Source organism: Grampus griseus, assembly GCF_964374135.1.
Source record: "Grampus griseus genome assembly, chromosome: 12".
In the NCBI taxonomy this organism is placed as follows: Eukaryota; Metazoa; Chordata; class Mammalia; order Artiodactyla; family Delphinidae; genus Grampus; species Grampus griseus.
In genome coordinates this window covers 75,861,812-75,874,747 of record NC_139006.1, presented here as the reverse complement: position 1 = coordinate 75,874,747, position 12,936 = coordinate 75,861,812, and the positions used below count along the sequence as shown (strand labels likewise).

The 12,936-nt window shown below is 43.1% G+C and overlaps 1 protein-coding gene across 2 annotated transcripts in view; it reads right to left on the bottom strand.

Moving 5' to 3' along the window:
- TNFRSF11A (TNF receptor superfamily member 11a) overlaps positions 1-12,936 on the bottom strand; it is a gene marked incomplete at both ends in the record, with an annotated part of 56,691 nt that overhangs the window by 15,990 nt on the left and 27,765 nt on the right. For both annotated transcript variants that reach the window (XM_082668332.1, XM_082668333.1), the window contains 5 exons: positions 2,358-2,471; positions 4,445-4,536; positions 5,685-5,778; positions 8,687-8,830; positions 12,614-12,739. In XM_082668332.1, the coding sequence (XP_082524458.1) occupies positions 2,358-2,471; positions 4,445-4,536; positions 5,685-5,778; positions 8,687-8,830; positions 12,614-12,739 (570 nt within the window). The remainder of the gene's footprint in view (positions 1-2,357; positions 2,472-4,444; positions 4,537-5,684; positions 5,779-8,686; positions 8,831-12,613; positions 12,740-12,936) is intronic.

Below are 12,936 nucleotides of genomic sequence, written 5' to 3'. Positions count from 1 at the left end.
GAAGAATATATTCTGTGGCATGTACAAAGTATATCTTCCTTAACTTTTTAAAATAGAACTGATGAAACTTAAAATGTCAAATCTATGAATTAAAAAAAATCTATGAATGTATATAATACAAAGATAAAATTTTTTCCCACCTCCACTGAATATCTGATGTTGAATTCACTATAAAGACTAAAGCTAAGAGGTGGTCCATTTTCCACTGGATGATAATGACGTCATCATAATAGGTAATGATGCCTCTATGTGACCTTGCCTGGTCTATTTAACCTCTCTGAGCCTCAGTTTCCACATCATAAAATGGAGGAAATAATAATGCCTCCCTCTCAGTGCTGCTGTGGAGACTTAGGACACATAAAATATGGAGAGCAGTGTTGGCACATGATAAATATTTAATATGTCAGTTACGACTACCATCATCATTATTATTTGTGCTTATTTTCTATCACTTTAAAATTATATAAAAATAAAGATACTCCAAATAAAAGGAAAGTTGCAGCTCTTTCCTTTTAGGGATCAGGACTAGACAATTACAGATGATACTAAAAATAACATTTGTACACAGAGGTGGTAATTACTCATAACTACTGTGATAATCTCTCTCCTGGTTGACTGCAAAAGCCCTCCTTACTGGTGGGTCTGCATCCACTCTTTCTGTACCCCCCAAAATTTGTTTTAATTACTAAAATAGCCAAATACGAAAACCACAGGGTTGTTCTGCCTCCCTCTGCTCAGGATGGGAGCACATTTCTTAGCAGTTTCATGTCACACTGGTTCTGACTTTCTGCTCCAGCTGTGCTAACCTTCCAATCCCCCCAACTTGCTCTGCTCCCTCCAATCATGCAATTCTCTTTGCATGGAATGCTTTTGATTCTCCTTAGCTCCCCTTGGGCTAGTTCATTGCAACTTGTCTTTCAGATCTCAGGTCCCCTGCCTCCGCCCTGGGAGGCCCTGGCCGAAATTGAGCCTGGACAGACAACTCTGTCACCCCTGGAGCTCTTGCACCTCCCTTTCCACACTCAGCCTCATTCTATGGGCCAATCCCTGCCTTGCTCACAGAGAAGCTTCTTCCATGAGGGCACTGGCTCTGTTTGTGTTGCTCAGTATTGAGACCCCAGTGTCTGTTCAGTCCCTGGTGGCCAAAAAACATGTGTTGAATGAAGGGATGAAAAGAAAGCTGACAGTCACACATCCCGACTCAGTGACGGGCAGGCCCATTGCCTTTGCCATTGGTAAGATATGGCCAAAAGAGATTATCACAGAGAAAAAAACTAAAGAATAAAATACTGGGAGTCTGTTTATCTCATGAAAACATGGCTATATGAGTGAGCAATCCATCAGCATCTCTGAAAATGCATTATTCAAATCCCCAGTTCCGATGCTGGGGAGGTGACGTTGCATTAAATAACAATATTCAATAATGATAGACTTTTTAAAAAGTTAATTCTAACTTTTCCTCTTCAAATACTCTCTGCTTAACACTGGCATCGTCAGTCACCATCTTCCCTCTTTAATCTTTTGATTGCCCAGTGTTACATTAGGCAATGGAATGTTAATGCAAATACTAAGATATGCAGGATTTCATGAAGTCTATGGATGTGACTGTGAGAGAACTGATGGAATCACAGCAAAGCAGAGGTGGACAAAACAAGTGAGCAACTGAAAATGGGAAAGGATGGTGAGACCACAGGTGCTTCAAAAGACAATGATGTGCACTAGGTTTAGGAAATGTAGTGGAGCCTTGAACAGTTTCTTAAAAATTATACTTTGTAGCTTTGTAGTATAAAAGTCAAACAGGATGTGATGTTAAAAGACACTATCAAACAATTTTTTTTTTGTGGAAAAACTATTCCCAATAAACAAGACGACACTTGATTATTCATTCTAAGAATGAGCACCTGCATTTTACTGAATATAAGACCACTTATTTTCAGAATTTTAAATTCACCTATCAGGGTAACACCCCAGTCAAAACTTTCCATCTGTCATTTACCTGAACATTTTGTCTCTGTTTTAATTAAGTAATTAATTAAATTTAAGTAATTAAAAATGTTTGTGTTCTAGGATAAATGCAACCTCTATATATCTGACACTATATAATCTATACAACAGTCATTGGTTTCCTGCACCTAGAATATTTTTGTTTGCATATACATAAACAGGCACAATGGATTTTTGTTCGTTTGTTTGTTTTGCCAGAGAACAATGAATTAGGTATAAAGCGTGTGTCACCTTAGTTTAAACAGATCACCAGAGGCAGTCGGAGGGCAATATACGCCTCTTCAAAGCATACACCTAGAAATGTATCTATTGGCTTTAAGATTCATTTTCAAAACCCACCATAGACACAATACCTGTTAGTGCTTTCCCTTTTTTCCTATAGTAAACACCAAAGATGACAGCAGCAACTAATGCCACAGATATGAAGAGAAGCAGAATAATTAAACTGGGCAAGTAAATCTGTGGTTCTGTGTTGGAAGAAAACGAGAAAAATGGCATTAAAGATTGTTTATTTTTACTTTCTCCATTTAAAAACATAACCCTGGGCTTCCCTGGTGGCGCAGTGGTTGAGAGTCCGCCTGCCGATGCAGGGGATGCTGGTTCGTGCCCCGGTCCGGGAAGATCCCACATGCCGCGGAGCGGCTGGGCCCGTGAGCCATGGCCGCTGAGCCTGCGCGTCCGAAGCCTGTGCTCCGCAACGGGAGAGGCCACAACAGTGAGAGGGCCGCATAACCACCCCCCCCAAAAAAAACAACAACCCCCCCCCAAAAAAACCCATAACCCTTTCAATCAAACCCCAGAATCAAGGGTGTTGGTGTGAAATAAGGACAACAGGAAGGTCCCCGGCCCTGACTGTAGGTTTGTCAGGAAGAGCTCCCGCTCAGAAGGGTGAAATCGACAATGCAGCCCGGTCCTGCCGGCTGCCATAGCTCTGCGGGGCCAGCCCAGGACCATATTTAAATGCTTCTACTTTAGAACAACTCTAATAGGGACGAGCACACCATCCATCATCTTTGTTTACCTACAGAACACTTCACTCTGTCTAGGTGGATGGGCCCTGGAGGCAAAAGGAAGCCCCTTATCAAATCTCTTTCCAAATAACATGGCACCAGGGTTTTTCTGGTCATGAGAACAGAACCACAGCCATCCTGCAGAGTGTTTCAGGTACTTCATCTACAACACAGTGTGGACTCAACCATTTGTTTCATCTCCCCTTGATCACTTAAATGCTAGTACCTTTATATTATAAGCTCTTGGTTTACATGACCTGGTTTCCGGACTCTTGCTTTTCCTCTCCTTCTGTCTTTTTTTTTTTTTTGGCTACATTGCTGCTGCACGCGGGCTTTCTCTAGTTGCGGCGAGCGGGGGCTACTCTTCGTTGCAGTGCGTGGGCTTCTCATTGCCGTGGCTTCTCTTGTTGCAGAGCTTGGGCTCTAGGTGCACAGGCTTCAGTAGTGGTGGCACACGGGCTCAGTAGCTGTGGCTCACAGGCTCTAGAGTGCAGGCTCAGTAGTTGTGGCGCACGGGCTTAGTTGCTCCGTGGTATGTGGGATCTTCCCGGACCAGGCTTGAACCCGTGTCCCCTGCATTGGCAGGAGGATTCTCAACCATTGCGCCACCAGGGAAGTCCTCTCCTTCTGTTTTTTTTAAGACAGTTTTTTATTCCCTCAGTTATTCTGAATGTCCTCTTAATGGTCTTTATAAATGCTGCTCTGACCGTGCAATTCCTTACCCAGAACGCTTTGATGTTCTCCCATTTGCCAAAATGTCAAAGCTAAGGCCTTGATTTTCTTAGTCAATGTTCATCAACCCCATCGCTCTGTGGCCTAGGTTCTCTTGCCTCATTAGAAAGGTTTTCTTGCCACTTATGTCTCCTCCTGTGCTGTGATACATGGACCCACCTTCACAGCATCTCGCTCACCTGGGTAAGCAGCTTCCGCCATTAACTGTCAACTTTCTGTCAATCATTGAAAACTGTACTTGAGATTGATTTGATCCACAGGATGTTCCAGAAATAATGATAACTATCTTCTAACAAGTTGTTAACTCTGGCTGGTGACCAAAATCTCCCATAGGTACCCTACTGTGACCACTGTGACCACCACCATCCTATCACATTTGGGCATTTTAATTTATGTTTGCACCTCAGTTTTCTTTCTTGTTTTGGCATATACGAATAAATTACTAGTTATCCATTCCTTTTTTTGGCACATACGAATAAATTACTAGTTATCCATTCCACAGTAGAAAATTATCAAATAAACAACATATCTGGAATTAAAATACTAATAAAAATGAAATACTGAGCTGACCATGGATAGGACGAGATGAAAAGGGAGAAATGGACGCCTCTGGATACAGCATGTAATTCCGGAGAAATCTAGAAGAGCTGACTAGACTGGGGCACATCTACCCAACCAACCTGCTCTATTCAACGTACCATTTGGTGGTGTTGTAGGTGGAAGAGAACTACAAACCACATCTGATTTATCGGTCCCGTGAAGTGCTTCTGTCTCTCCAAGAATGGTACAGCTGTGAGGGGAAATGTCGGTAAGTGCTTTGGTTTTATATTCTTATTAAAACTACAAAAGGTCCTATCCCTTTAGATTGCAAGCTCATTCAGGAGAGGAACCAGGTCTTTGTGGATGTTTGAATTGCCAGTGTCTAGCCACACATCATTAAGGTGGACAAAGCCAATAGTAACTACTGCCAGTGTTCTCTAAGAACCACTCTGAGAGCATGGTCCAAAAGAGAAAAGACTGGTGGCTTCAGTAAAGAAGATTCCAAATTCAATTACCATGGCTAAGTGATAAACTTTGGATGAATACCCTTTCGAAGCTGAAAACACAGAAAATCTTTTCAAAATAAAACTTGGATAAGTGGATCAGAAAATAAATATTTTATGAGAATTCATTTATTGGGAACTAAAAGAATCATGACATTGATTATGAGTATTCAACAACAAGCATGCCATGAAAGGACTCAGGAATTTCACTCTGGATATACTCACATAAGTGTGAGATAGTATATAGAAAAGATGATTCATTGCAAACTTAGTTACTACTCCAAAAGACTGCAAACCACTTAAATGACTATCAATAGAGAGCTTATTAAATAAATTATGGTACATCTCTATGATGACATACTATGTAGCTATAAAAAGCCACAAAGATCTAAGTGAACTAATATGGAATGAGCTTCCTTCAGGATATATTATGCGGGAAAAAAACCCCAAGTGTGTAAACATTTATTTAAACAGGAGGCTTCTATTTGCACATACACCACACACACACACACACACACACACACACACATCTTTGTACAAGTAAACCAGTGATGCTGGGAAGCTGGGAAAAGTGGGACTGATAATAAGCATCGTTAAGTAATTTGCAACTAAATAAGGTTAGAAAAAGGGAAAAAGCAGCTGCAACTATAAGGCAAAGCTTCAGTCAAACTGAATCTAACAAGCAATACACAGCTCCTGTCACACACAGGGAGAAGATTGGCTGCACTGGTTTACGGCCCTCAGGCCCAATTGACAGACTTTTTCTGTTGTGAACCTGGCTTCCAGAGGAAGCCTCATCACACGGAATCAGTCTGTTTTCAAAACAGACGAGACAGCAGAGGCTGAGTTGGGTTTAAAATCAACAAACCCTCTGGGTTCCTTTGTTGTCACTTACTTGGTCCAGGGTTTGCACTTTTCTGTGGAGGAAGAGGCGTCGGAGAAGTAGCCTGCGAGGCAGGGCTCGCACACCGTGTCCTTGTTGAGCTGCACTGTCAAAAAGACCAACAGACAAAAGAACACAAGACAAACGAGGACACTTAGAGATCGGCCAGGAGGATGGTCCAGAGGACCAGAGATCAGAAGTGCCCCACCTGTCTCTTGCCTCCCCATTCCTGCCCTCACCACCTGCGGCCGGTGGCTGAAGTCCTCACAGACTTCAGAGGGCCCGAGACCCCACAGCAGGTGACAGCACTGTGTCCAGAGGGGAACTGGCTCACTGTCAGGGCGCCAACGCCAGACCTGAATTAGATCTGAATTAGATCCAGCTCTCTGGTCCGGACCCTCTACCGGTCAAAGCCACCGTCCTGGTCACCGATCCTTTGTTTCCTGGCCAGGGAGCCTGCTATCTGTTTTGTTTTAATCAAGCACCTGTCTGTTCTCACCTGTCTCCCCTTTGGGGCTTACACCAGGCTTTGGGTACAGAGAATGGCAGCCCATTGACTGCTTTTAAAGGAAACTTCTTGTCTTGACCTTTTCTGATCAATACTCTCACCAGTCTAAGTATTGGAGTGTTGACAAAACAAAACAAAGAGAAAAGAAAAAAATGAACCAACCTACACTATAGGTCTCTTTCCCCTAAACCAAGGGTTGGTAGTAACAGTTTTCTATAAACAGCCATACAATAAATATCTTAGGCTCTGCAGGCCCTCCGGTCTCTGCAAATTACTTGTAGTGTGAAAGAAGTCACAGATAATGTGTTAAAAATAAATGGATGGGGCTGTGTCCCAATAACATCCTATTTACACAAACAAAAGTGGGGGGATGGATTTTGGACCCCTGCCTTAAGCCACAGCACTGAAAGCAGGAATTGATCCTGGTTAGTAAGCTGTCTTCACCTCTCTCATATTCCACATGAACTACATTATCAAAATAGGAAATGTCTCAGATTTCCTATGTCTATTACCTTTACTGCAACTGACGCATGATGACCCTTTGGTAATTCCAGTAAAGAAGGACACTGGCTACCATGTGATATCATAATAAGCAACTGGCTTGTGCCAAAACCACAAATCACTCTTGAAATTAGTAGCACTTCTGTGGTTTATTTTCATGAATAAAACCCTAAAATAAGGAATTACATTTTCTTTGTCCAAAGTCAAGTGGGAAGTACATTCTTGATTTCTGCAATTGCCTCAATTAGTAGGGTACCCACCCCTTACTCTAGCAATTTGATTTGCCTTGAAATGATATCAACAAAGGTGCATGTAACATCTAGTCACTCGTATTAATTCAAACAGCTTTTCAAAAGACAAACACCCTCTGGAAGAGTAACCCTTAAAAACAAAGCGGCTTCCTAAAGGGGCTGCAAGGCACGAAGAGCTTGAAGGGACACGACTTTCACGTCTGCTCTTTGTAACACTGACCTGCTGGGGGCATCCTGCACATTCTCCTTTCTCTTTTTTCCTTCCACAATCACACTCCCACGTTATAAAAGAAGGCACACTTCATACCTTCTCCAAATCCTACCACAGCTTCTGAGATGCCAAACAAAGCAACAAGTCAAAATACTGGTGATGGAAAAAAGCTCCTGCATTCAGAGCACCTCATTACAGCTTCTGTCTTTCCCTATCTATTAAGGGCAAGGGTGTGACAACAGATATGGGGTGTTTGGGATCAGGTTCAGTTGTTCTGAGTTCAAATATACTGCAAGGCAGGGGTAAAATTTTCAGTCATCCACGTCACCCCCTCTACCCTCCACCTATTGCTGAAGAATGCACCATTTCCAAAGGAGCAAAGCAGAGAGGACATTGACCAGAAAAAAAAAAAAAAAAAAAGCAGAAAGGGACCAGCACCTTTATTTATTTATTTTTTTTACCAGCACCTTTTTTCATGCAGCTAACAAACTTTTGGAAAGGCTCTGGGTCTTGCCTGTATCTCAGAACCAGAATTCAGAAGGGAGCAGGCTGTCACAGGGAGATTTATTTTAGTAATTAAAAAATCGTCAGACTTCTTCCCACGAGAGAGCCTGTCTGGTTTAATTGAAGGACTGACTGTGTCAGACTCTGTGATGGACATTTTCCTCCATACGAAATGAAATGAATAATATTTTTTTAATTCTCCCAACCCTGTGTTTTACTTTTATAATTATAATATAGCAAAATATAATATATTCAGCTTTTGGACCAACTGTGTATAATAATAACAACTGTAGTAACAACTCAGTCCAGAAGAAATGTTTTTACGCTTAGAACCCTGAGTCACAAGAAATTTTTAAAAATTAAAATTTCAAATAGGTGCATTTTTTTTTCATGTGAAAGAGTATGAAAAGGTGATTAGCATAAACGCCCCCCCCCCAGCCTAAAAATACATTAGGATAAAACTCTGTGGGGAAGGTGAAATGGATACAAATCAAAGGAGAGAAAAGAACTATATAAAATTTCCAACAGGTAAAGACGATCAGTGCATTTTTAAATGGATGATGATGGCTATTCAGTTGCTATCCCATGTTTTGATTCCGCTGAATATTTTAGAAAGTGTAACTTACTGCTGTTCCAATTCCCTGCAAACTAAGTCCTTAAGCGACTTTTTCAATTTGTAATAAAAATGTTTAGCTATTTAAAATTTTGTCAGGAGGTGCACGGCTTTCCAAAATTCTCCTAAGAGGGTGCACATGTTTTAAAAAAGGTTTGGGGACCCCTGCATGATCCGGTTCCCCCCTTAGTGGGCATGGGAAGGTTCGAAAGGAGGAGCCTTGAGAAGAGCGCGTGGGCCGAGCTCTCACATTCCCCCGGAGGCGCACAACCTGCAGTCCGTTCCCAGGGAACCCTCAGCCTCCTCCAGCGGCCCCTGGTCCCGAAGAGTGTCATGACTCAGGGAAGCCGTCTGAGAGGCCGCTTTGGCCTGGGGGTACTTGCACGGCTTTGGGAGCGCCGCCAGACGCGGGACCCCGGCTCGTACCCGGGAGCCGGGCGCCGAAGCCGGGCGCGCACTCGGCGTTGCGGCGGCAGCAGCGGCAGTCCTCGCTCCAGTGGTACCCGGCGGTGCAGGCGCAGCGCCGCGGAGCCGTCCGGTTGCCGGGCTCCACGGCCACCAGGGCCTTGCCTGCGGGAGAGAAAGACAGGGCGGCGAGGCAGCGGGAGCAAGGGCGGATACACACCTTCCACCTCGTGCCACTCGCTCTCCAGCACCACCAGCCCCAAACCACCCAGACCGCCCCGGACGCAGCGCACGGATGAATCACTCAGGACTCCGGGATTCAGGAACTCCCAAGTTCCCCCTCACACTTCCTGTGCTGGCACTAAAACATCCCAGAAGGTTTTTTGTGTTTTTTTTTTCTCTCTCTCTCTCAATAATTAAGAGTCTTGTGGTTTTTGAAAAGTCAGTTTTCATGTTGGTAGGAAGATTAAGGCCTGGGGAGTTTCTGATCATTGACTATTTTGACGAATGCAAAATAATCGACTTCACAGCTTCTTGAGTTTTAGTAAATTCAAATGTAACAAACATTCTTAACACCAATGCTAGATCAGACCTAAGAGAACTGGGTTTCTGGAGACTGGGGATTCATCTTGGGATCCCGCAGGACTGCAGGATTATTCAGAGTCCTGAAAACAGGCGTCACTGTGGGATTAGATACGGGCAAAGTAAGGAGGTTGGGCCTGGTGACAAACTTGGAAATTAATCTCTCCCCCAAAACTTAGGATAACACGTTAGTTGTCTCTTTTCTCACAACACATAGCAAAGCGCTCTTCTCTTCTCCTTATCTCAAACCTCCTGGCTCTTTCCAGTTTTTGTGGAATAGAGATAAATGCTCACACACAGTCGACCCTCATTATTCGCTGGTTCATGTTGGCAATTTCGCCTACTAGTTAAAACTTAATCGTAACCCCCAAATCAATAACTCCTGGTGCTTTTGCAGTTATCCTCCAACACATGCAGAACAGCGAAAATTTTGAGTCACCGGCTGGACGTGGATGTCCCCAGCCAAGGGCAAACGGGGTGACACTGCCTTCTAGTTTTAGCTGTCACACTGGAAATCAGAGTCCTTTTTGAGGTCTATTTAGTGTCCTATTTTTGGCATTTTTGTGTTTTTTATTGGTGAGTTCACTGTTTAAAATGGCCCCCAAGCATAGGGCTGAAGTGCTGTCGAGTGTTTCTAAGTCCAAGAAGGCCATGATGTGTCTTCTGGAGAAAGTCCATGCATTAGATAAACTTTGTTCAAGGCTGTTTATTGTGAGTTCATTGTTAATGAATCAAAATATTTCTTAAATAAGGTGTCTTTAAACAGAAACACATACAAAATGAGGTTATGTTCACCCACCCAGGAGTGGTGGTTCAGTATTTGCTAGCTCAGTGTTTGTGGTGACTTTATAGAACATAACTACCATGAATAACAAGAATTACCTGCACACACACATGCATACATGAAACAACACAATAACATTTATTTAAAACAGACTTCCTACTCCTCCTATACATCCCCATCTCACCTGGATTGTCCAAACAGCCCTTGTACTTTATATTTCTGAATACTAATCAGAGTTTGTTATGGACTGATGTTTGTGTCCTCTCAAAATTCATATGTTGAAATCCTAACCCCCCCCCACCACAGTGTGATGATATTAGGAGGTGGGGGCTTTGGGAGGTGATTAGGTCATGAGGGTGGAGCCCCCATGAATGGGATTAGTGTCCTTATAATAAGAGACGGCACAAAGCTTGCTTCCGCTCTCTCTCTGTTCACCACCACGTGAGGACACAAGAAAGTGGCTGTCTTGAAACAAGGAATAGGGAACACACCAAGAGCCCCGCCATGCTGGCACCCTTATCCCAGACTTCCAGCCTACAGAACTCTTCTGTATATATATTTGTTGTTTAAGCCACTGAGTCTGTGGTATTCTGTTATAGCAGCCTGAACTGCCTAGGACAGAGTTCCAAGAGAAAACAAAGAAGCCAGAAACCTGTTCCCTCCTTCACTGTCTCAAGTTATAACCAGCAGGGAGGGAATGCTTCCTGTTCCCATTCTTTTCAGACCAGAGCTGGGTGAACCTGAGAAGTCTCCACTCCCTTCTGTGTCCACTCTCCAAGGCCCAGGTCAGCTCTGAAGCACCAAGACCAACTTGCATAAACATGGACATACTGTCTGGAACATACGAACAAGTGTCATTTTCCTTGGAAAATTTGAATTCCAGTATCCCACTCAAAAGTAAGTGCATGTGGACTTCCCTGGTGGCGCAGTGGTTAAGAATCTGCCTGCCAATGCAGGGGACACAGGTTCGAGCCCTGGTCCAGGAAGATCCCACGTGCTGGGGAGCAACTAAGTCCGTGCGCCACAACTACTGAACCTGTCCTCTAGAGCCCGTGAGCCACAACTACTGAAGCCCACGCACCTAGAGCCCATGCTCCGCAACAAGAGAAGCCACCATAATGAGAAGCCCGCGAACCACAATGAAGAGTAGCGCCCGCTCGCCGCAGCTAGAGAAAGCTTGCATGAAGCAACGAAGACCCAACACAGCCAAAAATAAGTAAATAAAATAAATAAATTTATATATATATATATATATATATATAAGTAAGTGCATGTAAACCTGTGTGGTTATGAACAATTTTGACATATTTTAAAATATCTTAATGCGCTAGTTTTGGGGCTTTAATCAATTTTGGCAGTAGACAGAGTGAATCTTTCTTTCCAAGAGACAGCAATGAGTCAAGCTCATTACTAAGCAGTGGGAAAGAAAAAAGACTTGATCAGATGCTTCTGCTCAATGGAGTTTCCATGTTACCTTCTCTGGACAAAGTCTGCCAGCTGTTTCTAACACTTTAGAAAAATTACAATGTTTAGAAAAATGCTTATTTCCTAGTTCTGTCTACTGAAAAAACAAACAAACAAACCTATACACAAGGATCAATCCAGTAGCAATGAGTGCTTCCCAGCACCCAGACTGAAGTTGCTAAATAAGATGTTCTGCTGAAAGCAATGAGAAATCCTTGGAGAAATGGCTGATTCCACCTTTAGGGCAGGAAACGTCCAAGGTGAGGCTGGGAGCAAGAGAGCTCAGAAGGACACCGGGGTCCACATCGAAAGACTTGGGGGCCACCTGGGAGAGGTGAGATAATCCAAGCACCAGTAAAACTAGTAACCGCAATAGATTAAAACACCTCAAAGACGTAAGTGCATGAGTTCATAATATTCATACAATTCCTTTGGAGACAACTTGGTGATCAAGTCATTATTCTGAAAAGTGGTAAATAAAGTTACAAGCGTTCATTCTGCCTTTCCTGTATATACTGTACTTCAGGGTAACAACCCGCTGATGAGGGAAGTTTCTCTTTAGAAAGCATTCCAGCCAATAAAGGAAGAAGGGATGATGGAATTAGAACATCACCTTTCTGCAGCCCCTAATGAAAATGGATCTAGGCCATGATCATCAACAGCTGCTAATATCACCCAAAAGAGAGAGAAGCAGCTACTCTGTGAGTACTGACATCACCACATTATGCTCACCTTTGAAGGAGTTTTGTCAAAAACAAAGCAGAAAAACCCAGATTCTGATCAGCCTTCTAGATCTAATAACCCCTTTACAGGAAATATCGGAGATATGAATATTCAGATATATATATATATATCTGAATCACTTTGCTGTATAGCTGTATAGCTGAAACTAACACAACACTGTAAATCAACTATACTTCAATAAAAACAAAACAAAACAAAACTATTCCAGAACAGAAGTTCTACATGAAGAATTTTAACACAATCCTTCTGGGATCCGAAGCACATCTTTCTGGGGGTCTATGGTCAAAACTTCTTCCCATGGCCCCTAAAAGAGACAGTATTGCTGTATCTAAAAATATCATTTATCCACACAGCCCCCGACATGACTGACTCACCTGTATCACAAACTTTATGCAGCAAGCATTTATCTTCTTCATTCCAGGTGTCCAGGTATTCATCCGGGCCACAGGGCAGACAGACGCTTTCAGAGGTAGCAGTGCATTTGGAAGACAAGTACTTTCCTTAAATTAGAAGGGGAAACATGCACCAATCAAAAATACTTCCTCCCAAAAAAGCCAACAAATCAACAAAAATGCACCAATCTGGGAATTCCCTGGTGGTCCAGTGGTAAGGACTCCGTGCTTTCACTGCTGTGGGCCCAGGCTCAATCCCTGGTCAGGGAACTAAGATCCTGCAAGCCACGGGGTGTGGCCAAAAA